General features: G+C 41.0%; 4 protein-coding genes across 4 annotated transcripts; all 4 read left to right on the forward strand.

Moving 5' to 3' along the window:
- The first annotated feature begins 453 nt into the window (after nucleotides 1–453).
- On the forward strand, nucleotides 454–1,860 carry si:ch73-389b16.1 (uncharacterized). The gene is made up of 2 exons (XM_056379327.1): nucleotides 454–1,011; nucleotides 1,124–1,860. Exons 1-2 carry the CDS (start codon nucleotides 711–713, stop codon nucleotides 1,339–1,341), a joined length of 519 nt encoding a protein of 172 aa, XP_056235302.1. The 5' UTR covers nucleotides 454–710; the 3' UTR covers nucleotides 1,342–1,860.
- A 7,262-nt stretch (nucleotides 1,861–9,122) lies between these two features.
- scinla (scinderin like a) lies at nucleotides 9,123–16,858 on the forward strand. Its single transcript, XM_056379267.1, has 17 exons — nucleotides 9,123–9,246; nucleotides 10,471–10,664; nucleotides 10,789–10,943; nucleotides 11,999–12,160; nucleotides 12,257–12,406; nucleotides 12,560–12,649; nucleotides 12,741–12,873; nucleotides 13,081–13,169; nucleotides 13,275–13,490; nucleotides 13,578–13,711; nucleotides 14,550–14,640; nucleotides 15,053–15,223; nucleotides 15,324–15,498; nucleotides 15,587–15,702; nucleotides 15,806–15,883; nucleotides 15,982–16,042; nucleotides 16,126–16,858. The coding sequence occupies exons 2-17, from the start codon at nucleotides 10,484–10,486 to the stop codon at nucleotides 16,293–16,295; spliced, it is 2,172 nt and encodes a 723-aa protein (XP_056235242.1). The 5' UTR covers nucleotides 9,123–9,246; nucleotides 10,471–10,483; the 3' UTR covers nucleotides 16,296–16,858.
- A 103-nt stretch (nucleotides 16,859–16,961) lies between these two features.
- Nucleotides 16,962–20,644, forward strand: zgc:109982 (uncharacterized protein LOC553564 homolog). The gene is made up of 6 exons (XM_056379268.1): nucleotides 16,962–17,288; nucleotides 18,656–18,817; nucleotides 18,984–19,163; nucleotides 19,248–19,341; nucleotides 19,828–20,011; nucleotides 20,141–20,644. The coding sequence occupies exons 1-6, from the start codon at nucleotides 17,192–17,194 to the stop codon at nucleotides 20,378–20,380; spliced, it is 957 nt and encodes a 318-aa protein (XP_056235243.1). The 5' UTR covers nucleotides 16,962–17,191; the 3' UTR covers nucleotides 20,381–20,644.
- A 472-nt stretch (nucleotides 20,645–21,116) lies between these two features.
- On the forward strand, nucleotides 21,117–25,384 carry dr1 (down-regulator of transcription 1). The gene is made up of 3 exons (XM_056378250.1): nucleotides 21,117–22,019; nucleotides 22,155–22,318; nucleotides 24,185–25,384. The coding sequence occupies exons 1-3, from the start codon at nucleotides 21,800–21,802 to the stop codon at nucleotides 24,329–24,331; spliced, it is 531 nt and encodes a 176-aa protein (XP_056234225.1). The 5' UTR covers nucleotides 21,117–21,799; the 3' UTR covers nucleotides 24,332–25,384.
- Nucleotides 25,385–25,477: the final 93 nt, after the last annotated feature.

Genomic DNA, 25,477 nt, shown 5'->3' on the forward strand with positions numbered 1-25,477 from the left:
AATAGATTTCGTCTCAGTAAGAATGAGTGTGCCTGGCATGTGGGAACAAGCATGACTGCTGTCAGGATCATTCACATGGAGCAGAATAGAGCCTCATTTTCTCTCTAAGTAGTTCACTGACATGCTCACTGACTGACTGCTTCCACAGATGATATGCTCTGTAATAAGATTACACAGTGTGAGTTGGAAGGAAACTGTTTTGTTGCTGCCATTGCTGGTGTTTTAAAATATTTTTTTTTATTCTAGATGCTTTAGATGTGTCATGCTCCTGCCAGTGTAATATCATGAATAACACACTGTTGTCACTGCATTGGTTTAATAGTCAGCTCATGTTCCCCAACAGTTTTAAAACTCTCCCTCAGGTGTGAATAAAGACAGTTATTTCATTTGTTTTAAATCATACAGAGGGACAAGCTGGCCGACTTCTGTTCTTCCTCAGAGCTTTTTCACCACCGACTAAGTGTAAACATTATCAATTTTGCTCGAAGGCTTTGTGAAGCCGGTCTTATGACTCGCCTATTGTAACGGTGTGTACTGAGAGTTGGCTGTTTTCAGATGACTCCCAGACACGTGCTGGGGTTATGGCCTATAAAAAGCTAGATATCTCCAGCAGTACACTTCATTTGCAAGCAAACCAGCGTTTCATGTGCTGCAGCAGAGGAACGAGAAGTCCACGCTCTTCAGACAATCCAGAAGTGGGACATTAGTGGATGTTGAAATCGTTTTTTAAGAAGCTTCATCTTGCGTCTTATGTCCACCGGCTGTTGTGTCGTAAGCCATTCAGTGTCCAGGTGTTGCAGGTTGGGCTGTTCAGATCTTTAACACCAGATATGAGTAAGTATCACAGTGAGCTGACCCAGAGGGAGCAGGAGTTACTGAAAATGCGTCGAGACAGCGACACTAAAGCCGCTCAACTTGTCAAGATGGAGAAGATGCTGCAGCAGACCAAGAACCTGATGGAAAAGAAGCCAGAGCCTGGTTCAGATAGCATGGGCTACCAGGAGAACATGGGTCTGTATCACAAACAAATTTATCTACCTTCATACTTTAAACAGTTCCTATATGTTAACTTGTATAAAACTTGTATCTGTTTGTCACTGTGTTTTCTGGTCACCTATTGCAGTGGAGGATCTGGAGGAAAAAGTGCGCTCCAGCAGACGGTACAGGAGAAACTCCCTCCATCACACACAGATGCTGGAGAGCCAGATGAAAACAGTGAAAGGTGAGTTGGTGGGCACACTGGACCATCTACAGGAGCTGAGGAACGTCTTGCGTCGCTCACAGCAGAAAGCAGAAGAGCGCAAAGCGGCGATGGAGAAGCTGGCAGCGGGGCTCAGGTGAACCACCTTTAAACACACCAACCGAATGTCCGATCCGACGTCCTGCATCCTGCCAGAGAAGCTGTGCAGAGATTACATCTAACAAGACCGCACCCATACACTGGTTAAATGGTAGAAGAAAGAGACTTGAGCTGCTGTGTTGGTCCTCACCTTGTTCTTCTCCGTCTCTGCAGTGAGGCCATCATTCGGCATCACTAAAGACTACATTTAAAAAGACTACCCATGGTATTTCAGAAGCTGCTTCTAACAAATGATTAAAAAAAATATCATCTTCTTTTTCCTTCCTTTCCTTCCCCATTTATGTGTCATTGTCTTACTACTCTCATATTCTGAGGGCTTCATGTTGACATGCTTTGAATTTGTCAGGGTTTTTTTTTTTGAGCACTGACAAAGTTGTTGTGTCTTCTGGAAACAATTTGAAGATTGTTGTCTGAAGAACTGGGGAGATTTTTTTATTTTTATCAGAGGCAATAATGACTAGCATTCAAACTCCAAAAATAAATAAATAAATAAAAATACATCATCTCCATCAAAATGTTTCCTCTTGGTTTCTGTATGTCCATCTATTATAAAAAGGAAATATCTTTTCCATCTGCAGCCCCAGGGATCCCCTCAGTGTTATTGCTTCATGAATCCAATTTTAATGAATTTAACCCTGCCAATACATAACATGCAAGTTGTATTTTATAATGTAAGTAGTACGTAAGTTTGCCTACCAACAAGTTCATGCGATAGTATCAAAACAGATATAACAAACTGATTCTTATGCATGACGAGTTTATAAATTCTAGCTTTATTTGTATCTATACGTCCACATCATATAAACAGAAAATATGTGTGATAACAGCACAGAGATCATTATGCTTTAATATCCTTGTATTTATCTTTTGTATCTGGCATAAAGGAAAAAAAAACAAATAGTTGCACTAATTTGTCTTTTAAAAACTGTTTGATCATTTATTGTCAAGAGCAAAACAAATAAAACCATCCTGAGATGTGAACATTAAATGATAAATTACAGGCAGATCTGAAGAGAAACACAGTTACATTTTCTTGTCTTGTAACACAGTTTTTTTTTTCCTGGATGACAGAAAAGTGTGTTCAGTGCTGCGCAGATCCCTCCAGTGTTTCGACTCCCTCTGGGATCAATAGTCTGTTGTCTGTTTCCTGTGGTGAGTCATCTGAAAGCTGTATATGTGCCTTCCCTGTGGCTGAGATGTGATCACATCTAATTTAGCACAGTTTGTTTTCTCACAGTGTCACATGCTGTGAGGCTGTGAGGGGATTTCATTCACTGACCCTGACCAAGACCAAAACTGTAATTATGACACCATCACAGGCCGAAGGTACTGGTATCTATTATATACAGCTGCATGTTCTCTTATGTGTCCTGTCTCTGATTTTAATCAATACATGAAAGTGATGATTATATATGATTATTATTATGTGCCGGCAACAGCGTTGAAACTAATGCAGTGTAATGGAAAAGGCCTGCAGTAAATCCTCCTACATGAGGATTAGTATACAGTATTTACTGAATCTGTTTGAGAAGTGTTGGTTTAGTTTAATGGTCAGTGTGGAGACTGTAATTGTAATTGTGGTAATGTTTAAGTGTTCTGGGATGTACTGAGAAGTGTTCTTAATGGGACCCCATTATTTTTATATTCTAGTTATTATTTTTCTCAGCTAAAAGTGTTTGTGCAACAGAAACTACTGGAGAAAGACTCACGAAACATTGGCACATTGATTGCAAATTCCAACCACTACTCAGGTACCAAAAATGAAACTAATTGCCCGATAGGTGGCGCTACAATAATGAAATATACGTTTTTGAAATTTTCTCAAACGGCTTGGGCTACTGTTAAAATTCTTTTGTCATTTTGATCTCCCAAATCTTCTGCATCTTTGCTCATATGGTCTTCTGCTCTAAAAAATCAAACGAAAACCCAAAGCGAACAAGACCCAGTTCATCTGATTCTCATGAGATTTGGTCTAAATCATCTATAGACAATGCTGATGAAAAGTTATTAAAAGAATTTCCGTTTGTCAATCTGTTTTGAAATGATAAACTTTTAAACCTGTGTAGTTAAGATCAATGTTATTAAAACGCTCTTAAATAAAAAATAAAAAAAATTGGCTATTTAAGTGTTTTAAAGTGTAACAAGCAAAAATGCTCCCATTTTGCACATGTGATGTCATTGCCTCAACGTGTGTGAAGGCAGGTGGAGCACATGGTTACCAGAGGTGCAATCAGTAAGTCACCTTCTCTGGGGATACCAAGGTCAGGGGGTCAAAACCCCAGATGGCCTAAGTCCTGCTTCAGTCCTGATCAGCAAAAAATTAAAATGCTTGCGAGCTGCTTGGACCCTGATAATTGCTGCTGGCAGCTTTATCTATTATAATATTTATCATTATAAACATTAATGTGTGTGGCCTTGTTGCCACGTGTGAGATGCTCATGTCTGTATATTTAACTGAGATTCAAAAAGTGAACCGAAGCTGATTTGTGATCATTAGGGGAAGAAGCAAGATAACGAGGAACCACAGGAAACACTCAAACATCCATCATCACATCGTGAATTAAGGACATCGCCCTTGTTCCTATCCTTTCCAAAGGAGAATTTAATCATTTTGTTTGATTTTTAATTGTAATAATCAAAGTACAGAGGTGGCTTTTAAACAGATCAGATGTAGAGGGTCACAACAGATGACCCTGCAGGGGGCACTGGAGACTTCTCTGTGAGTCTGGAGAAACAACAAGCAACATGTTCTTACTGTGCTCCTTTAAGACCAAGTGTCGAGACTTGTTTGATTAGGTTTGTATTATTTGGAACTATTTAGTTGAGCTTTTGACCGTAAGATAACAGGCCACAAAAGGTCCGTGGCCAGACTTGCATCCTCAAACTTTTACATGTCCAATCATGCAATTTGTTCCCCTTCAAATACTAGACTAACTAGCACCAGAACAACCTTTCTCTGCAAGATGCCTGACTGAGAACAGATGACATGACTATAGTGAGAAAACTCACTTTTTCATTTCCAGAGTCACAGACATGGAGAAAACTGTATGAAGAGCTTCACACAATTCAGAAAACCAGGAAATATATTTGTATCACAGTAATTCTTGATTTTCAAGGAACCAAAAATGGAGTCAAAGGGACCAGAAGGTTTCCCTACTGTTGCATTTACTGAATACTGTACATTCAGTTTGCGTCATAGCTCTGTGAAGGAGTCGCACCCTCCTGAACAGGCTGCATTTGGCTGTCAGATGTGCTCAGTCATATAAGCACATAATTTGGCAAGACTTTAGAGGGTTCCTCGTCGGCATCGTCGTTATTGCTCTCACCCTTCATGTTTCTACATGCAGTAGATAGCTCTGGGAACACTTAAAGTTTTGGGAAATGTTCTTTTTTTGTTTGTTTTCCTATGGAGATTTAGGTGAAAAAATCAATACCACTCTTGTCAAGCTGCATCCAGGAGATGTTAGCTTAGCTTAGCATTCAGACTGGAAAAGGGGAAAACAGCGAGTCTGGCTCTGTCCAAACTATAGGCTAGCTAACAAAGTTTACCTGGTAACCTGGTTGGTTGGTTGGTACCTTAGTTTTTTAGTTTTTGCGTGGATTAATCAATCAAAATGTAATGTGTTAATTAGTTAGCTTTTGAGGTGCTCATATGGCAGATTGGACAGAGCCAGGCTAGTTGTGTCTATCCTTTTGCAGTCTTTGTTTTAAGCTAAGCTAACTGGCTAAGTTAGGCTGAGTATTTCCCAAAATTTAGAAGCATTCCTTTAATTCTTGCCACATCTAGATATTGACGGTTTCACCTCTGTCATTTTTGTGTTTATGTTGAAATAACTTAACCGCACAGGGTTTTTTTTTTTTTATCACTCTTATTTCTTGCTTTGTATGCAGTGTTCTCCCCCTTCCCTCATTCACCTTTGTGTAGGTAAATATTTACTTATAAATAATGCCATCTAACTTCACCAGCAACGCTTTTCCACTGCAAGGAGGAGGGAGAGAAAACAGGTTAGCCTGCCTGCCAATAATACTCTTTGTTCAAGTTAAATGTGGCCGTTGACGACTTTTAAAGGGTTGCCTTTGAGTTTTGAGGCACCACCTACACATTCGCCACAAGCATTATATAACATCCTCCATCACACAAATTATTCTGTACTTGTGTTGCATAGTTAACAACCCATGTAAGATTGCGCCAGCACTGGTGACACAACTTCAGAGGATTGAGTGAACGGATTGTGTGAGTTGGTGCTAAGTTTATACTGTATATGCTTCCGCAGCTATGACAGATGTGTCCTTGTTGTGACAGTTTTACAATATTTACATTCACTAAAACCACAAAGCCCTGAAATAGGCATCAAAACAATGAATGTGGCGATCTCAACCTTGTAATCACTGGATTTAAAAAAAAGAAAAGTTCATTAGTGAGAATCGAGTTATTTGAGAAAGAACTCACTTAATTTTTTGTCCCTTCTCTGAGACGTCTGCTGCTTCCTCAATACAGTGGAGGTTAATGGAATCTCATATCTGGTGCTCACAACACTGAAAAAATATATTTATAAAAATCAGCATCTGCAGAAACAGTGTCCCTGCTGCTCTGATTAATCCACAGAGCACAAGCATTTCACATGTAGAAAGTCGTTCTCCTGGAAACGGTTCACGGTCAGGTCCATCCAGAGTAACAGCGACGCTGGTTTTGGAGACAAACGATGGTGTCGAAATTTTAATTGTTATTTTCTGATGCTGTTATCACCACAAACCTCCACATTGTGGGGGGGTGAAGGCAGGAATCACAATGCTGCTCACCTCATTCCTCAGTTGGGAGTAGGGCTGGTTCATTAGCGATGGGTAGACGAGGCTGCTGAGCCCAAAGCTGCGTTCCTCGTGGGGCACAGACAACCGATTTTGCCTGCATTGATTAAGTATCAGCTAAAACAGGATAAAATGTAGAGTTTGCAGAGTTTTTTGTGAAGATACAGATGTATACAGATGTATGTAGCCACTATGGACTAAGCTAACAGAGAAATTGACACCACTCACAGATTGCACCCACATTTGTTTGTGAAAGATTGGGTGACATACTGTTGCCCCCAGTTTCCTCTCTCTACTGTCTTTCGTTTATTTCTATTATTTATTTCTATTAATTTCTTTGGCTTTTGATATAAATTGCTGAATTCGCTCTGTTTTTGTTCAGGCACTGTAACATAGATCAACACATCCACTCAACATATACAATGTACCTAGCAGGTCCAGCACATGCATCTACACCTACGAGAGCTCCACTCCTGACCTGTGCTTCATCTGCACTCTTCAGGTGAACCCTGCCTGAAAGCCGACCTCGGCCTCTGCAGCATTATACAGTATTCCAGTCAAGTTATTGTTCCCTTCCCTTGTATCCTTAATAAATCCCATATACATTAAAAGTAAACTTTGTTAAATGAAGGACAGGGTGTTGTAAGGGGCTCTATGGGGTATTGCAGATAGGCCAAGAATATTACTTAACAATATTCATCTAAATGTATAATAAAAAGCAGACTCTTATTTCTCTTTCAAATAAGTCTGAACTTTACTTGCTACTTGCGGTAGCAGTTCTGTTGCTATGCTTTTTTTCTCATCAGCAAATGAATGTGTTAGAGAAAATATATTGCTTTAAAATAATAGTTCATTTTTGGGGAAAACACTTATCTGCTTTCTGTCTCTGAGCTAGATTATATCTGTATAAAGCTACAGTCAGGACACAGTTAGCTTAGCATGCAGCCTGGAAGTGGGGGAAAGCTAGCCTGTCCAAAAGTAACAGTCCAGTCTTTTTGCCGAGCTACGATAACGCCCGTTAATTGTATTTAATGGACAGACATGTAGATTTGTGAGCTTTAGAGATGCTTGGAGGCCAGGTTAGCTGTTTCCCACTGTTTCCAGCCTGTGTTAAGATAACACCTAAGAAACAATTAAGTGTATTTTCAAAAAGCTGAATTTATTTTAATCTAGATTAGAAGAGTCAAACCTATCTAACGCGTGATAAAACAGATGAATTAGCAACGATCAAGACTGGTGGCAAGTAAATTCCCTTTAACAGCTGCAAAAGATCTTCTTCATGAGCAAGTGCTGCGGCAGGAAATTAAAACTGGGACACATCTGCAGACAATTTTCACGTATCCCTTGTCCAACCAGGGAGAAGCCTCGGTATCAGACTTCTGAAAAAACACTGCAGAGGGCTGCTTGTGTCTTCATGTGAAATTTTATGGCCCTGTAGGCTATGATGGCCGCTAGTATCCTTCACAGTTATGCAATACTAATTTTCAAGTTAGAACAAGTTGCCTGTAGTTGGCAGCCTTTGTGTTCAACCACCATGCTAGGATTGCGTGTGTGTGTGTGTGTGTGTGAGTGCGTGTGTGTGTGTGTGTTGTGTGTGTGAGTGCGTGTGTGTGTGTGTGTGTGTGTGTGTGTGTGTGTGTGTGTGTGTGTGTGTGTGCGCGTGCATGCGCTTGTGTATGTGTTTAGTCTTGTGGAGGCACAGTGGTATGTTCCAGACAGGGAATGTGTGTGTTGTGTGTACACTACACAACAAGGCAGAATGTGCTGATGCAGCTCTAACAGTAGGAGTGATGGACCCAGCCCTAACCTGAAGTGGCGGCTCAGAGGGGAGATTTATGCTTTCCCTTTCTGTCACGTTGACACATGGGAGTCAGAGTGGTCACAGACTCCGGCCGCTCCAAACACATGCTAAAAAACAACAACGCAATTACCAAATCAACTGTGCAACCACATAAGTCGAGTGTTTTGCACAGTTCACACAGGATTAATGACTCCCAGGAGATGGCTGCTGGTCTTGACACTACAGATCCACTCTGGGACTGAGGAAGCAGAGGAGTCAACAGTTCATATTAGAACCAGTTCACTAATGTAATGATTATAGAACGGACACATGTTGCTTCATTACATTTAATTTCTGACATAAAACTAACATTTACATTCTCATATATCTTGTGTAAGTCAGGCATCAATGTTAAAGCTCTGATTTGTCTGTTTCCTACACTTACAATCCTGTCTAAAATTAGTTTTTTTTTTTTTAATTTACCTACAGTAGGCTACTACGAATTGTATGATGAAAAAGATAACAGTGCTGATATGGTTTTCATTTTTTTCCCCCTCTGCAGATCATAAATACCCCCAGGTGATGTCAGAATTACATCATATGAACCATCTTTCATTTATAAAAGCTGCATGCACTGACTGTTCATGAATGCATCATGATGGATTTTTGCTTTGGTGGAAGAAGCATTCAGATCAGATCTACTCAAGCAAAAATCATTCAAATGTTCTGAAAGTACAAAACTAAAACTAAGAAAAATGACACATGTGAGTGTTATTTTAGTATCTTATTGGATCAGTTGCCAGTCAATGATGCATCAACTTCTAAGCATTCATGTTGAGGCCGGTGGAGGTGGGGCTAACTCTAGTAGCGCAGAAAGTGTGGTGAAGTAGCAGATTAAGGAAATATACTGAAGTAGAGCAGGAGAATACAAATACCAAAATAGCAGAGCACTTCGTAAATAACTAGTCTTGCCCAGTTTTCTGTTGTTTTGAGTTTTTCTATCATTTCATTCACTGGATTTCCCTCCGTGGAGAAGCATATGCCAACTCTAAGGTTTCACTCTTAACTAAGTATTGTGTCGTTATGTACATATCTTAATTCGTGGCTGCATGCAGGGTGTTGGTTATGTAGACTTTGAGCAGAGTGGGCTGGTTCGGGAGGAACACGCCTCTTGGCCGGAACGCGGATGTTTTCTGCAGCTTATATAGCAGAGCTGAGCGCACACATCCTGGGCGGAAAACCTGAGAGAGCAGCAGTTTCACCTTCTACACATCCAACATCTGTCTTCTGTCCGCACCAGGTAATGGAAAATTGTTAATCATTTGCACGGGCCTATTGCATGTTTCTGCAAAAATGATTAACGCGATAGAAAAACTCTCTGGAGCAACTGGTTATTTTGGCGTCTGAGAAAGTAAATTATTCACTGCATACTTACACTGACAGGAACTTTTTTTTTTTTTTTTTTTTTTTTTTTACAGTACATTTGTAGAAGTTTTGGATATATTGTACGTCAAATTTAGGACAATGAAAGAATGCGTGAATAAAGTTGTTTATGTTCGCCTGGCATTGGATAATAACCAGAAACTCTGTCACTTAACTACAGGGGGAAACGACTGTTTCCTGTGGAACATGATATCAAGTCATATCTATTTTTTAAATTTTTATCAGTGTTAGATCAGAACATGGCAGGGCAGTAATAACATATTGAAACAGATGCATTATCTTTGTCTGTTGGGAGTGGCTCTTCATGCCCCAAAATACAATTACCATACCATAACACTCTCCTTTGCAGTTTGACAGTGAGTGGAGAGGGCACTCCCTGACACATCAGGTGGTTAGCACCACTTTATATCACCACATGTCTGTTAATAACATGCCACCTGTACTACAGGTTAAGCAACATATGCAGTGTAAATACAGGAGAAAGATTAATTACTGAATTAATTACTGATAAAAAGATAAAACTGCTTGAGGGAGCAGTTGAGTGCTTTTGATGTGCATCGTTAATTTTCCTGAGATTCTCAACATCTGGACTATCTGTGATGTTAAAAAAAATGTAAAAAGTGGGGATCAATATGTTTGTACTGCTTGTTGTTCTTTATTCTGGGAGTTTTTCTTCAGTCTAATCCAACTTGATGAGAACGGTTTCCCGACTTCAGGAGTCTCAGTGGCAGAATAAAAATTTATATGAAACCGGAGCAACAATTGGTTATTTTCATCATTGAGTTGAGTCTATAAAATGTCAGTAAGAAAAAGAAACGCTGGAACTAGAGGATGTTTGTCATTTATGCTTGAAAACTTAAGTTGAGTGAATTTTCTGTAGATCAAGAAATTGCTTAATCAATCGTTGTTTTCAGCCCTGTATGAACCTGTCACAAACTAACTCTCTGTGATTAATTATGGTTATTTATATATATATATATTATTTATTTATTTATTTATATATATTTTTTATATTAAGTTGTTGTCCTTGCTGTGATCTGATGAGTTACTTGTTAATGAAGACAGATGTGTCTCCTCTCAGGCCTTTAGCACTTATGGCGTACCACAAAGAGTTCGAGGCTGCAGGGAAGAAGCCCGGCCTGCAGGTGTGGCGGGTGGAGAAATTGGATTTAAAACCTGTCCCCTCTCAACTCCATGGAAACTTCTTCACCGGAGACTCTTACATAGTGCTTTACACCACCCCTGCTCCTTCTTACAACATCCACTCGTGGATTGGTATGGGATTTAGATTCTCTCTGGCTTATTCCTCACATTTGTCTGTCCATACTCTCTTATCTCATCATCATTCATTGTTTTGTTTTGGTGTTTTTTCCCCCCCACGTTATCTGTTATACCATAGGCAACGAAGCTTCCCAGGATGAGAGGGGCGCTGCTGCCATCTTTATGACCCAGCTGGACGATTTCCTGCGAGGAGCCCCAAGACAGTTCTCTGAGTATCAAAACCAAGAGTCAGTCACCTTTCAGGGCTACTTCAGGTCCGGCATCAAATACAAGGTGAAACATGATACATGTAAATCCTTTAAAAGATATTTTCACATTTCCTTTTAGGAAACAAAAGAGATTCAGTCATTTCTTTGTAGCCTACCAAACAACAAAAACAAGTCTTGAGCTACCAATTGAAAACGTTGTTATGACCTAAGCTAAAGTGGTTGTTTAAGTATTGTATGTTTATAAGGGAAGTGGAACTCCTTACGGTGCTATTTTGGGAATTGTTTGGAGCTTTGGTTGGTTGCTCCCTCAGGTTTTCCGCTGAAGGTTTCCATGGAGAGTTTGATCCAGAAAACAAGCTGAGCAGGAACATGCTCGCCAATGCCAAAACACCAAACAGCTGCAGATGTCATGATCTGAAGTGGCCAACTGGAAAATAGACAAGCCTGTGTTGTATTTTTGTATCACAGCTGGTGCAAATTATCCAGTCAGATATAAACACCTCAGATTTACTCATTTGTTTTCTTATGAGAAAGATTATGGAGCTACAGCCAGGACACAGTTATCTTAGATTAGCCCTAAAGACTGGAAACAGAGAAAACAGCTAAACTGACTTTGTCCAAAAGTTTAAAAAAAAAAGTGCTACTACCAGTGCCTCTAAATTTCATTTCAGTTGTGAAATCTATACAAAAACCAGTAAAACTGACAAGTTGTGGGTTCTTGCCCAACTGACTTCCTTGAATTGCAGATGGTTTCCTGTCAACAATCTGGTGATGACAAGACTCCATTGGCCTGCCAAGAAACAGATCCACCATGTAACAAACTGTAAAACAGTTTACTCCTTCGGTTTTTGTGCATAGTAAACAAACGACGGACCAAGTGCCATATCAGCCGGTGTAAGCAGTTCCCCCTTGTTTCCAGTTTAAGCTAAGCCAACCGTCTCCTCGCTGTAGCTCCAAACATGAGTGGTATCAGTCTTTTCATCTAATCTAATCCTTCATCTTGGCAAGAAAGTCTAATAATATTAATCTTTACAGCTATCCTTTGAAATCTACATAACATACAGCTTTTATTCAAATAGTTCTAATGCTTTGTTCAACTTGACTTTGCCGCTGTCTCAGAAAGGGGGAATAGCTTCAGGCTTCCAGCATGTGGTGACCAACGACGTAAATGTCAAGCGCCTGCTGCACGTTAAAGGTCGCCGGATGATCAGAGCCACAGAGGTGGACTTGTCCTGGACCAGCTTCAACAAAGGAGACTGCTTCATCATCGACTTGGGAAAGGTGATCCAGAATTAGGACTGGATACCCAAAATATGTTAGACAGCGGTTCACTGTAACTAATCTTGTTTTCCTCTGCTGCTCACTGTGAAATCCTAGGACATCTACCACTGGTCTGGCAGTGAAAGCAATCGCTTTGAGCGCCTGAAAACCACTGAGCTGGCCATAGATATCCGCGACAATGAGCGAAAAGGCCGTGCTGAAGTACACATGATTGAAGAAGGCTCTGAGCCGGAAGATGTTATTAAAGTGAGCTTTTTTTTTTTTTTTTACTTTTAAAAACAGTTTTGTTTAGGAAACCTCTGGAAATATTTGTGACAGTGTCTGTGTCAAAGAATTTATCTGGTGGCTCATTTGCCTGCTGGGAAGGATGTGGCTAATGTTGGGTTTGTTTATTTATAGGTGCTTGGAGCAATGCCCAACCTCCCACCAGGAAGCTCAGATGATGTATCTGTTGATAAGAAGAACAAGGGCCAGGCATCTCTCCATTTGGTAAATAACACAAATATAATCAGCCTTTAAATGACCTCCTGTGAGTAAAGTTTACTTTAGATGATGCTTTGTTTATCCCTCTTCTTTCTAGATTTCTGATGCCGCTGGCTCCATGAAGACAACTATGGTGGCTGATAAAACCCCGTTCAAACAAGACATGCTCTCCAGCAGCGACTGCTACATCTTGGACAACGGAGGAGACAATAAGATATTTGTCTGGAAAGGTATGAGACATGCACATCTGTTCAATTCTGCAACCTTTTTGTTCATTGGATACACTCTATTTGGTGTATTTATCATTGTTCAGTTTTATCATAGCAACAAGCTCTTAGTCTGCACTCTGTGGTTCTTCTCCAACTGAGAACAAATGAGTCATTCATAGATTTTTGTTTAGAGAGTCTCTAACCACTGTACCACACCCCAAATTGCAGGAAAGGATGCAAATGCTGACGAGCGCAGAGCAGCTTTGACTGCTGCAAACAAGTTCATTAAAGACAAGAACTACCCCAAAAATACTCAGGTAATGTGGCCAAGTAGTCAAAGTCTACTAACAGAGCTTCATCCGTCCTGGTCTTGCTGTTTATGAATATGCACGCACACTTCTGTTTATTTCCGACATATACAGATCCAGGTCATGCCAGCAGGGGGTGAGACCACCCTGTTTAAGCAGTTCTTCTTCAACTGGCTGGACAAGGATGAGACTACAGGCCCAAGCAAGGCCTACACCATCGGTAGCATCGCCCAGGTGGAGCAGATTCCCTTCGATTCCTCCACACTCCACAGCAACAAGATCATGGCTGCCCAGCATGGCATGGTGGACGATGGCTCTGGGAAAGTCCAGGTATGTTCACTAGCCCAGTTGCACTCATGCTTTATATTCACCCCTTCAAAATGTCAATGTAGGTGTGACAGCTGTGGGTGTTTGTAGATTTGGCGTGTGGAAGGAGGTGACAAAGTACCTGTGGACCCATCCACTTATGGACAGTTCTTTGGAGGCGACTGTTACCTGGTGCTGTACTCCTACAACACAGGAGGCAGAGGGAAGCATATCATCTACACCTGGTGGGTGCACCCTTTTCAGCATGGTTGGATTTACCCATTAGGGCGGCCTGGACCAAAGATTTGTTGTTGGCCCCCGGCTGACCCCCCCTTTAATCAGGAATGTGCACCATGTGAGCACAATTTAAACTAAAATGATAAAGGTCTCAAAACTAGATTAGGACAGAGACGCCCTCTACAAGACAGGTTCACAATATTAAGTAATAACACAGGAATACTAATAGAGGAAGTAAATAGTTTAGCTGTAGTCAAACAAGATATCTGGATGGCCGGATGTCTTGAACCCTAATAACATCTGAGAAATATTGGTTTCTGGACCCCATGAAGACTAGTCTGCAGACATGCTAGTGGCTCCTTGAGGCTATACTTAGGCACAGTTGAGCTAAATGCTAACACACCAGCATGCTAATTTCTTAACATGTTGATGTTCAGAATGCATAGTGTTTACCATGGTCGTAGTCTTGGTATAGCAGGTTAGTATGCCAATATTTGCGTATTAACACTTAACATAAAGGACTGCTGAGGCCAATGGGAATGCTTTTTTTTCTGCAGGTAGTTAGTCATAGTCCAAAAATGCTGGAGAGATTGAAATTTTGACCAGATGATGATGTGAGATAAAAAAAAAGACAGGATCCCAAATGGTACTGCAATACAACCTGAGGGGAACGCAACTGTCTTACCAAATTTCATGGCAAGCCATAGTTAGTGAGACATTTTACTCTGAACCAATAATAACTACTTGATGGAAAGAAAGTTGCCTTTCACATACTTTCTTGTGAATATCACAATTAATTTAGTGTGAAGCTGGAATGCATAACGGATGTGGCTTTGCTGTCTTTAGGCAGGGGCAGAAGTGCACTCAGGATGAGCTGACGGCTTCGGCCTTTCTCACCGTCAAGCTGGACGACTCCATGGGTGGAGTAGCTACACAGGTAAGATATTTCGTACAGTGAAAAAAAAAAAAAATACTTGGGTATTTCTTTCTTACAGAATAGTTCAACATTTTGAGAAATACTTGGCAAGAGTTGATGACCCTTATAATTGACTGTTAAAAATGAAGCTACTGCCAGCGGCTGGTTAGCTTAGCATAAAAACAGGAAATGAGGAATCAGCTAGACAGGTGATAATTTAGAGTTGTTAATGTTGCTGCTGGATTTTTTATTTTTTTTTACCTCTGGACAGAACCATCAATCTTCTTATCTCACTTTCAGCGAGGAAGGGAATAAGCATTTCCCAAACTGTTAAATTATTCCTTCAGTGGCTTACGCCTGCCATTCTAGCATAACTGCTATCACCCCCGTCTTCATCAGACATGTAGGTTGAGCTACTGCCATGTCTCTGCAGGTTCGTGTCACTCAGGGCCAAGAACCCGCTCATCTTGTGAGCCTGTTCAAGGACAAACCTTTGGTCATCCACCTGGGTGGGACATGCCGCCATGGCGGTGAGAGCAAGCCTGGCACTACACGGCTCTTCCATATCCGCCAGAGCTCCACCAAAGCCACACGGGCTGTTGAGGTCAGCGTTGCTTACCACACTGAATGAGCATAAACTTAACAACACTTAATAATTAACAATTCACAACATTTCACCCTCCCTTTGTTTCTCATTGACCCAGGTGGAGCCCACTGCCTCCTCTCTGAACACTAATGATATTTTCGTGCTGAAGTCACCCAAGTCCCTGATCCTGTGGATGGGGAAGGGAGCAAATCCAGGGGAGATGGCAGCAGCTAAGCATGTTGCCCGCCTGCTTGGAGGAACTGCCACTGAGGTGGAGGAGACCAAGGAGCCGGGTGAGTGCTCAAAGTAGAGCTTTTAATCTCTGCATGATAACAATACAATAGTTCCTTTGGAAAACTGTCATTTTCTCCTCATCGTCAGCTGATTTCTGGGCTGCGCTTGGTGGGAAGAAGGACTACCAGACCTCCAGGACCCTGCAGAAAACAGTTAAGCCTCCTCGACTGTTTGGCTGCTCTAACAAGACTGGCAGGCTGATAGTAAGTATTTCATTTTTTATCTATTTTGATTTATTAAGAATTCATTTTTTGGCTTTTTTTTTTAATACAGCCACTTTGTAAATGTGTACTGCTCAATTTTTAGGCAGAGGAGGTGCCAGGTGATTTCACACAGATGGATCTGGCAATCGATGATGTCATGGTTTTGGACACCTGGGATCAGGTATGGTGTCTTCACTTTTGATGAAATGGATCAGTTTCAGTTTTCATTTATTGCTGATTTATTCCTAAAATGCTGTTTGATTATTTCTTTCCCACCAGATCTTCGTTTGGGTCGGTGCGGAGGCCAATGAGACTGAGAAAAGTGGATCTCTCAAGATCGGTAAGAAAAGCACAGCTATTAGAGATGGGGAGAAATTACAGAAGAGTCCTAGTTCACAAATGTATCCTTGTTTTCCTTTTCAGCCCAAGACTATGTGAATTCTGACCCCTCTGGTCGTCGTGGTACCCCCATCACCACCATTAAGCAGGGGGAGGAGCCATTCTCCTTCACCGGCTGGTTCCACGCCTGGGACCCCAAGATGTGGGACAAAGATGTTCTGCAGCGCATACAGGACCGTATCAAGAAGCATTAGTAGAAAACCACAAAGCAGTAGCTTCGGCACAACATCAGAAAAGATTGAATCCTCATGGTGGGTTTGGAATTTCAAAGTTCTGTGTGGGTGGACGGCAGCTTGGAGATACACGGAGCTTTAGAAGATTTGTCATCCCATTTTGCAAAACAGGTGTAATTAGCATCTCAAAGGCTGTATTTGAAATTACACGGCAAAGTCTGAAATAACATTCACACTGTCATATAAGAACACAGACAGGATCTTATTATTGCACCCTCACAGAATTTTAAATATATTAAATTGAACCTTTGCTGGAAAAGTTTCTGGGATTTTTCTTTGCAGCTTGTTTTCATTCTTTCATGTGCATTAAAACGATAAATGGTAAACTGTTTACGATCCAGTTGAAAAAAACCCTGATGCATTATGTTTCATATGAGGTGCTGGAATTTTAAACAACACAAATTTCTTTGTGACGAAAATAATGTATATTTTTACTTAAATTGTACCTTTCACAGCCTCGATTGCAAAGATGAATTTAGATAAAGAAATGCTGAATTTTAAATAAAGCATCACCTTTTTTGAAAGTGGTCTTTTTCTGATTGCATTGGTTTTCATTCAAACCAGAACATGCAGCTTTTGCCATCGAGTCTTTGACCATTTTTTCCAGATCTCACGACTCACTGCCACAATAAACTTGTTATGATTATCCTAAATCCTCACTGCTATTCAGCACCGTGTGTTGGCCATGCTTGATGGTAATCTCCAGGCCATGTGCACAAGGCTTCTGCTGAGTTGCAGACCTGTGGATTAAGGAGTGGGCTTTAAAAGTGCCTTCGTGTCACCTCTTACTGCTCCTCTTTTGTCCTCTTTCATTCTCTGCCGCTGGATCTGCAAGACAAACACTATAACCAGGCACAATGAACCAGAAGGTGGTACTCATCACAGGCTGCTCCTCTGGGATTGGCCTTGCCTTGGCTACCCGCATCGCAAAAGATGAGAAGAAGAGGTTCATGGGTAAATTTGCCATGTTTTTAAAAAGCTTTGTTGAAACTTGCTGTGGTTGACAATCCATTACTGAAACTGTATAGCTGGTGTGAAAATAGAGGGAGGAGCAAAAATCGAATGAAAAGAAAGAAAAATTGCACTTTAAGGTGTCGGTGTGGCACAAGTATTAGATTGTGAAAAGAGGGGAGGTCAAATGGGGAGAGTTTGCAATATAGGTTTTCTTTTTATTGAAGAAGTTTTTGGAAGGATATGATGGGGTCTTTTAACATTTTCTCACACAAGATTTCATCCTTTCCTTGAACACAGAGCTGCTGCCTGAACCTATTCATTTAGTCACTGGTGGTAATAACTTAGTTGCTCTTGGTTTAAAAATAGAGTGGCTGTAGTACTTGGGTGCGCTCTTAATTCATCCGTTTGCCATAATCTCCAATGGGAAATTTGATGGATTTGATGGAAAATTATTGTTCCATTTACATGTTCAGATTCAAATAATACACCATTTTCAATTCTTTATCTTTAGCACAGATAAAGTTATTATTCAACAAGTTGGATCAACTGCTGATATATTATTTAGAGATATTAGGGGAGGCTGTTACAGTGTTTTGTGTTTTCTAAGTCAAAGTTAGGTTCTGTTGGCAATTTCGGTAAAGTTGGGGAGGTCCTTTTAAAAAAGCGGACCATAGGGTTCAGCTGCCATCCACACCCAAATAATTTCTGTGCAGTCCCTTGTTTAACCAAAACTTTGATCAAAAATAAAGATGGTGGGTAAACAAGTGACTTTAATAAGACTATTAGTCAGCAGTAACGTGACAGCAAAATGTATTGCTCTTGAACACTATGCTTTTGTACTGCGCACATTTCCACCTTAAATAAGTAAAGAACATTTAAGAAAATGGCTGGTGTGTTCAAGGGTCAGTTTATCCAAATCACAAAAGGAATCGTATTTTGCAGAATTTTTTGGTTTGGTTTTTCACGCGTGAAACTTGTGCTGGCACCAGTAACACCTCTTTCCAGAAATTATGTCCTAATCACTTTGGATAATCCACACACCACACTGTCAACAGTTCTTCAACGGGACTACTTCCTATGAAAGAAATAGTCCCGAGGTCTTTGGGACATTGTTTCTGGAAAAAGGTTTTGTCATTTTTCAGTGCATTGAACTTTAAAAACTGAATTCTATCATGTCCATTGTATTGGTGTGGCAGCAGAGATACCATGACGGTTAAGTTAGAAAAATGTGTTATAAATTTGTAATGGCGGACTTGCTATTTAAGAATCAGTGTCTGATGTACTTTGGTAGACTTTCATTGCACCAGCGCCTCTGCATCTAAGTGGTAAACAAAATCACTGCCTCAAATTAATTTTGTTTGTCATAGTCTACGCCACCATGAGGAACCTGAGTAAGGGTGAGGCGCTGGTTGAGGCAGCAGGTCGGACTCTGGGCAGGACCATGGAGATCAAACAGCTGGACGTATGTAACGAGGACTCCATCAAAGCCTGTGTGGACAGTCTGCCTGAGCGCAGGGTGGACATTCTCAGTACGTCCGCATCATTTGGTTCAGTGCGTTCAGAAAGATTATTCGTTCTTCAACCGCGGCCTTTAATGAGTATTGTTTTGCATATATGCACATTTTTCCAATACATTGCAATTGTGCTGTACATACCTTGATAACATTTCTTGCCATGCTTGGCTTCCTCTCACAGTAAGTAATGCTGGGATGGGTATGATTGGACCAATCGAGTGTCAGTCAATTGATGACATGAGGTCTGTCATGGATACCAACTTCTTTGGGCTCGTGCGGTTGCTGAAGGAAATCCTCCCTGACATGAAGAGGAGGAAAAAAGGCCATATTGTGGTCATTAGCAGTGTCATGGGTATTCAGGGTAAGGATAGTTCTTCCTGTGTATCATTAGAGCACTTATTCATAGTGACAAAAAATCTCCTAACTGTTTCTTTCTCTGCTTTAGGAATTCTATTCAATGACATCTATGCAGCGTCGAAGTTTGCAGTGGAAGGCTTTTGTGAAAGCTTGGCAGTACAAGCCCTGAGATTTAATCTCAAGTAAGATAAAGATTATTTATACTGCTACTGCAGAACACAGACACTTGCTACTTCATTGTGTTCTAGTTTCTCAGTGAGAACCATATTGTGCTCACAAAACCATGAAAATGCCTGCAAACCAGCACTTATCCATGTCTGAAGCATCTGTACACTCTTATTGCACAACAAGAGCTACCATTATCCATTGTCTCACCAGTGAGGGGAAAATATTCCAGGCAAAATATGTCACGTCTAACCACAGCACACCCTGGTTTGGGGCAAGTCCAAACACAGCATCATTCAGTAACCGAATGTCAAAGTGAAGAGCTCTGCAGGGGGGTTACAAATAGGAACTGAGGCACTGGGGCATTTACTTAACACAAAATGTTCAATTACAGTGTATTAAAAATAATATTAGCTCTGAAGCATTCAGCCTGCTGCCCTTCAGTTTCTTATTGGGACGATATGATTATGTTTGCACTGACATTCTTCTTCTTCTTTCCTCAGTATCAGCCTGATAGAGCCAGGTCCAGTGATAACAGAGTTTGAGCGTAAGGTCTATGATGAGGGCTTGAAAACAGATCTCAGCAAAGCTGACAAAGTGACTGCTGACATGTTCACAAACATTTACTTGAAGAACTACAAACAAATCTTTGAAACCCTTGGGCAGTCTGCAGACGATGTAGCAGAGGTACTGTTCATCTACAAACAAAATCCAGCCATCATATATTATTTTGTCTTTACTACACTGCAACTGACATAAATTAGTGAGCATATTCTATACCTCTGTTTTATGTTTGTTGTGTGTTTTTTCTCCTAGCACACATTCAAGATCATCACCATGGAGAATCCGCCTTTTCGTCATCAGACCAACACTCTTTACACCCCTATGACCACACTCAAGTACGCTGACCCCAATGGCGACCTCCCAATCGACACATTTTACAAAATGGTGTTTGAACATGACAAAGTCTTCAACGCCAGTCTGAACTTCCTCAAACTTCTGCGCTGGAGAAGTCGGAAAAGTTTTACCTTGGAAAAGGACAAGAACAAAGAATAACAGAGAGTCCATGTCTCATCCTTCTTATTTTTGTGAGATAAATTCATCCATGCATGGTTTCCTGTAATTTTCCTTTACTTTATTTTCAGCTGTAAGACTTCTTTGTGATGAAATGCTGAAACACATTTAAAAAACTGTAAAGCAATAACTAATGGTGACTATGTAATCTCTTTTCACATATGTGTCTGTAAGCTCCTGCTGCGGGTTTTAAACCACATCCTGGTAACATTCAACTGACTACCATAACTGTCTTACCTCGTTAAGCCTCCAAGCCCCATCTTATACAATATGTGAGTAGTAAGCAAAAGAATTTCAAGGGCAACAGCAAGGTCAGATGAAGCATTTAGATAGTTAAGTTGATTAAAATACTTTATTGAGGAGTTATATGTATTTCAAAAGACATTGTAAACATTTAAAAGCAACCTTTTAAAGACATTAATTACCATGCTGATCAGAGACATATTGTGTTATGACAGTGGATTATGGGCCATTTACACACAGCCTAATCTGGGATTTAGTTGTTTGATTTGAGCCTCACACCTCATAAACATTTACTAAGGAACATTTCTATTTAAACAAAATCAAAGCTTTTAATGTGCAGGCAGAAAATAATGCACAATTAAATAGAATAAAATAGAATAAAAAGGAATAGAAAGGTGTAGTTCTCTATGTGGACAGTAGGTGGCAGTAAGCGCTAACTAGGCGACTTCGAACACCTCTTGGTGACACCCCGTATCCGGCTCTTTGTTTGACGTTGTATCCGGACAAATCTAAGCTAACATTGTCCAGAATACAAAATTATAAATGAATCGCTAGTAGCTTTAAGATTGTTTGACATGTTTGACATATTTGGTGGATGAAAGGACGAATAACTCGCTGTGTTGTATCAACTTTATTCTACTCGTCGTCTCTTTCTGGCCAACTATTTAGCTACATATGGCAGGGACAGTTCATTGTTAGCCTAGCTTTAGCCATGCTCTCAGACTTCGCTTTCACTTGTCTTCTGGGTTGCGGCTTGCTTGCGACAGGGACCACGGCTACTAGCTAGCTTGTTAGCTAGCTAGCTAAGCATATTCTCCAGTATCAACGTCGTTTTTTGTGTTTTCTTATTTGTGCTTTAACGTTTCTCGGACTTCTCATTGTCGGCCTCATTCCGTTCAGAAGCAGCACTGTGTAGGAACTCCACTAAGTCCGCTTTAACGAATAAACTTAGCTGTTAGCTTAGTTGGCAAGCTAGGCAGCCGGCTAACTTTGAGGAAACGTCTCTTGGCTTGATGACATTTAAGTCGGTGTTTACGTTGTATTGACCCCGTTATCTTCATTAAGGGTTAGGGTGTCAACGTGTGCTAACTTTTGCCACCACTCAGCCAAGGATCGGAGTTTTCATTTATCTGGTTTGTGATCATTTTTCCTGCCACGATGGCTTCTTCCTCTGGAAACGACGACGACCTCACGATCCCCAGGGCAGCTATCAACAAGATGATTAAAGAAACTCTCCCTAACGTAAGAGTGGCTAACGACGCCAGGGAGCTCGTGGTTAACTGTTGCACAGAGTTCATACACCTCATATCTTCGGAAGCCAATGAAATATGCAACAAGTCAGACAAGAAAACCATATCTCCTGAGCATGTCATCAACGGTGAGTCCTGGTCCAAGTTTGATCAACAGCGAATACACTAAGTTGTAGAGGAGGGGGTGTGTCCGGCTCCACGCCAAGAGTCTTAAACCACATGGAGTCATTTTTTCGCTTTCATCTCTTGTTTTCACACCACAGCCCTTGAAAGCCTCGGTTTCGCATCATACATCACCGAGGTGAAAGACGTCCTGCAGGAGTGTAAAACTGTGGCTCTGAAAAGGAGGAAGGCCAGCTCTCGACTTGAGAACCTGGGCATCCCAGAGGAAGAGCTCCTCAGACAACAACAGGAATTATTTGCCAAGGTATGTTTATAAAAAAAATACAAGTTACACACAAGTCTGCAGCTCTTCATGTGTTGAAGTTACTGTACATCTCATGTTCAGGAACTGGGGATCACTATATGGTTTAATCTAGTATGATAGTTTCAGTACCCACAATAACAATAGGATAATTGGGTGGTAGCTATATGTGGCGTATTGTAAGATTGCAATATTGGTGTCTGTGTAATTGAAGGGGTAAAAACATGCTTTAATATGAGTTTTTCCATTGAGAGTATTTGAAACACTTTTTTGTTTGATCACCCCTTCTACACAACTAGATAAAAAAGTTTATATAGTAGGTTAAAGTTTTGTTTACAAACAGGGGAGGAAGCAGACATTTAAACATGCAGATGTATGATCAATAAGTGAAAGGTACATCAGATACAATAAAGAGGTCAATGAATAACTCATGATGGTATAATGAAAAAAAAATTAAAACAAAAATACGGTCTGACCAAGTGTTGTGCTGGAACTGTAGTGTAATACATGAAGATAGATGTTAAATAGGTGGACTCAGTCATATGCTGTATCTGTTTGCTGAATTGTGACATGCTTTCACTTTCATATTTTTATAGAAAACTTAGATAACAGTGTGTGGAGAATTGGAACGGCAACTTGGCCATAGTTATTAAGACAACTATTCTAATTATTATGATGTTGATTATTAATGTTGAACACTAACCTTTTAGCATGTCCTCTATGGTATGCCACACCTGCCTCAGTAATGTATTGCATAAAACCCTCATGTTTTTTTCTCATGCCTGTTAGAAGAATGGCATAATATCTTCAAGTTCTAATCAAACCTCAGATATCACCACCAGGATCCTTTTTAATTGCCTAAAAAGCTCTTCAAAGAAGACTTTGGAGAGGATCATCCTGAGTCACGTGAGACCACTGGTGAGCACACAGCTGGACCCCCTGCAGTTTGCTTACCGGCCTAGTGTTGGGGTGGACGATGCAGTGATCTACGTACTGCATAGATCACTGCTACACCTGGAGGACAGTGGGATCACTGTGAGGGTCATGTTTTTTGACTTTTCTAGTGCTTTCAACACAATCCTGCCGCCACTGCTCAGAGTGAAGTTGGAAAGTGTGGGAGTGGACCATTACCAGTGAACATCCAGGGACTGGACATCGAGGTGGTGGAGAACTACAAGTTCCTGGGGGTTCACCTCAACAACAAACTGGACTGGTCCACCAACACCCACGCTCTCTATAAGAAGGGTCGGAGTCGCCTTCACCTGCTGAGGAGACTGAGGTCCTTTGGCGTGTGTGGGGCTCTCCTCAGGACCTTCTATGACTCTGTGATGGCCTCAGCCATCTACTTCGCTGTGGTCTGCTGGAGAAGGGGCAGCACTGACAGGCATAGGCAGAGGCTCAACAAACTGATCCGGAAAGCGAGCTCTGTCGTGGGCTGCCCCCCCCTATACTCCATTGAGGAAGTAGGTGACAAGAGGATGTTAGCTAAGCTGACATCCATCATGAACAATACCTCTCACCCTCTGCATGACACTGTAGGGTCTCTGAGTAGCTTCTTCAGCAGCAGCAGACTTTTACATCCTCGCTGTAAGAAGGAGAGGTTCCGCAGGTCCTTCATTCCAGCAGCTGTCAGACTCCACAACTCCTGCTCTTCCTGACTATGTGCAAACTTGCACTTTTTCATGTACATATCGTGTGTATTATGTATATTGTATTTATTAGTGTATATTTGGTATATTTTTGTTGTATATTTCCATAGATGTTTGTTCTATAGATGTTTATTTTTCTGCTGTGGTAAATGAATTTCCCAGTTGTGGGATAAATAAAGTTAATAGCTATGTCCCTGTTTTGGTTTGACTGTAACTGCAGGCACGGCAGCAGCAGGCAGAGCTTGCCCAGCAGGAGTGGTTGCAGATGCAGCAGGCCGCCCAGCAGGCACAGATGGCGGCAGCATCTGCCAGCGCCGCCCAGCAGGCCGGTTCCTCTCAGGATGAAGACGAAGAGGATGACATGTGATCCCAGGACGCCGTTCAACTTGTCCAACTCCCTTCCTGGGACAGTGTTGGCACACAAATCTCCCAGTACTGTCATAGGCAGAGACGTGATGCGTGTTTCACAGCTGGTATACATCAGTGAAACATGGGAAATGCACATTTGGAATGGACAGTGAAGAGAATGATGGAGGGGGATTTGAAGATTGCCACCCATTCATATAACAGTACCTGCAAATGATTTGGATTGAGAGGCTGTTGATGAAGTTTTTGATTAGTCTCATCTCCCCCCTTTTTTTCTAATTGCTTCTGTTAAATTTTGTCTTGATCTTATGTTGTGAGTAATTTGTAGAAATCTGGATGTGTTGTGGACACCCTGAAGGCAGCCGTTGCCTGGGATTAGTCGGTGAATTTCAGTGATAATGCTGCAAGTGTTCGCTCAATAGCTTACTTTTGTTATCCATTTTACTGGATCACTTTGGTGGTTTAGGAGAACTGGTTTGGAATAATTTCAGAGATGTCAATTCCTCGTTTCTTGTGGTTTGATGGTCATTTTTACAGGAAGGGTTTTCTTCACCCCGTCTTGGTATATTTGTTCAACAGAGGATGATTTGAGCGCTTGTGAATATTGGAATTGTTTTTGTCAAGTAGAGGAATGAATTGACATTTAGCTTAATTTTAGCTCAGTCAAATATTTTATGTTGCATACTCTTCTACCTTGAACCACACACAGTATTGCTCATTAGCTGCACCTTTCAGAAACAGAATATTTTTGTCTCATAGAACCAAAGACAGAGGACAGACTAACAGCCCAGACTTAGTGTATTTTAAAGGTGTAGGTGCTAATGTAATTCTTGTTGCTGACTCCAGGTCTGTTAAGGATTATCAACCTATGACTTTGTAAGATGCTTTGATATTCAGGCTGAATTTGTTATTTCCCCTCTGCACGGGTGCAGTATCAAACATTTGCATTGTGACTGTGGTCAGTCCTCAGTGTAAAGGCAAGTAACCTAGTTGTGATACACATACTTCAAACTTGTATTCTTTAAGCAATAAAGGAATTGTGTTTTATAGACAATTGTTTGAAATTTTTTAAAATCTAAACACATAATGGTTACACCCACCATTCCTCCTGCACACGCTCTGTTTGACAGTGATTGCTGATGTTTTC

The sequence above is a fragment of the Seriola aureovittata genome, chromosome 6 (assembly GCF_021018895.1).
Source record: "Seriola aureovittata isolate HTS-2021-v1 ecotype China chromosome 6, ASM2101889v1, whole genome shotgun sequence".
In the NCBI taxonomy this organism is placed as follows: Eukaryota; Metazoa; Chordata; class Actinopteri; order Carangiformes; family Carangidae; genus Seriola; species Seriola aureovittata.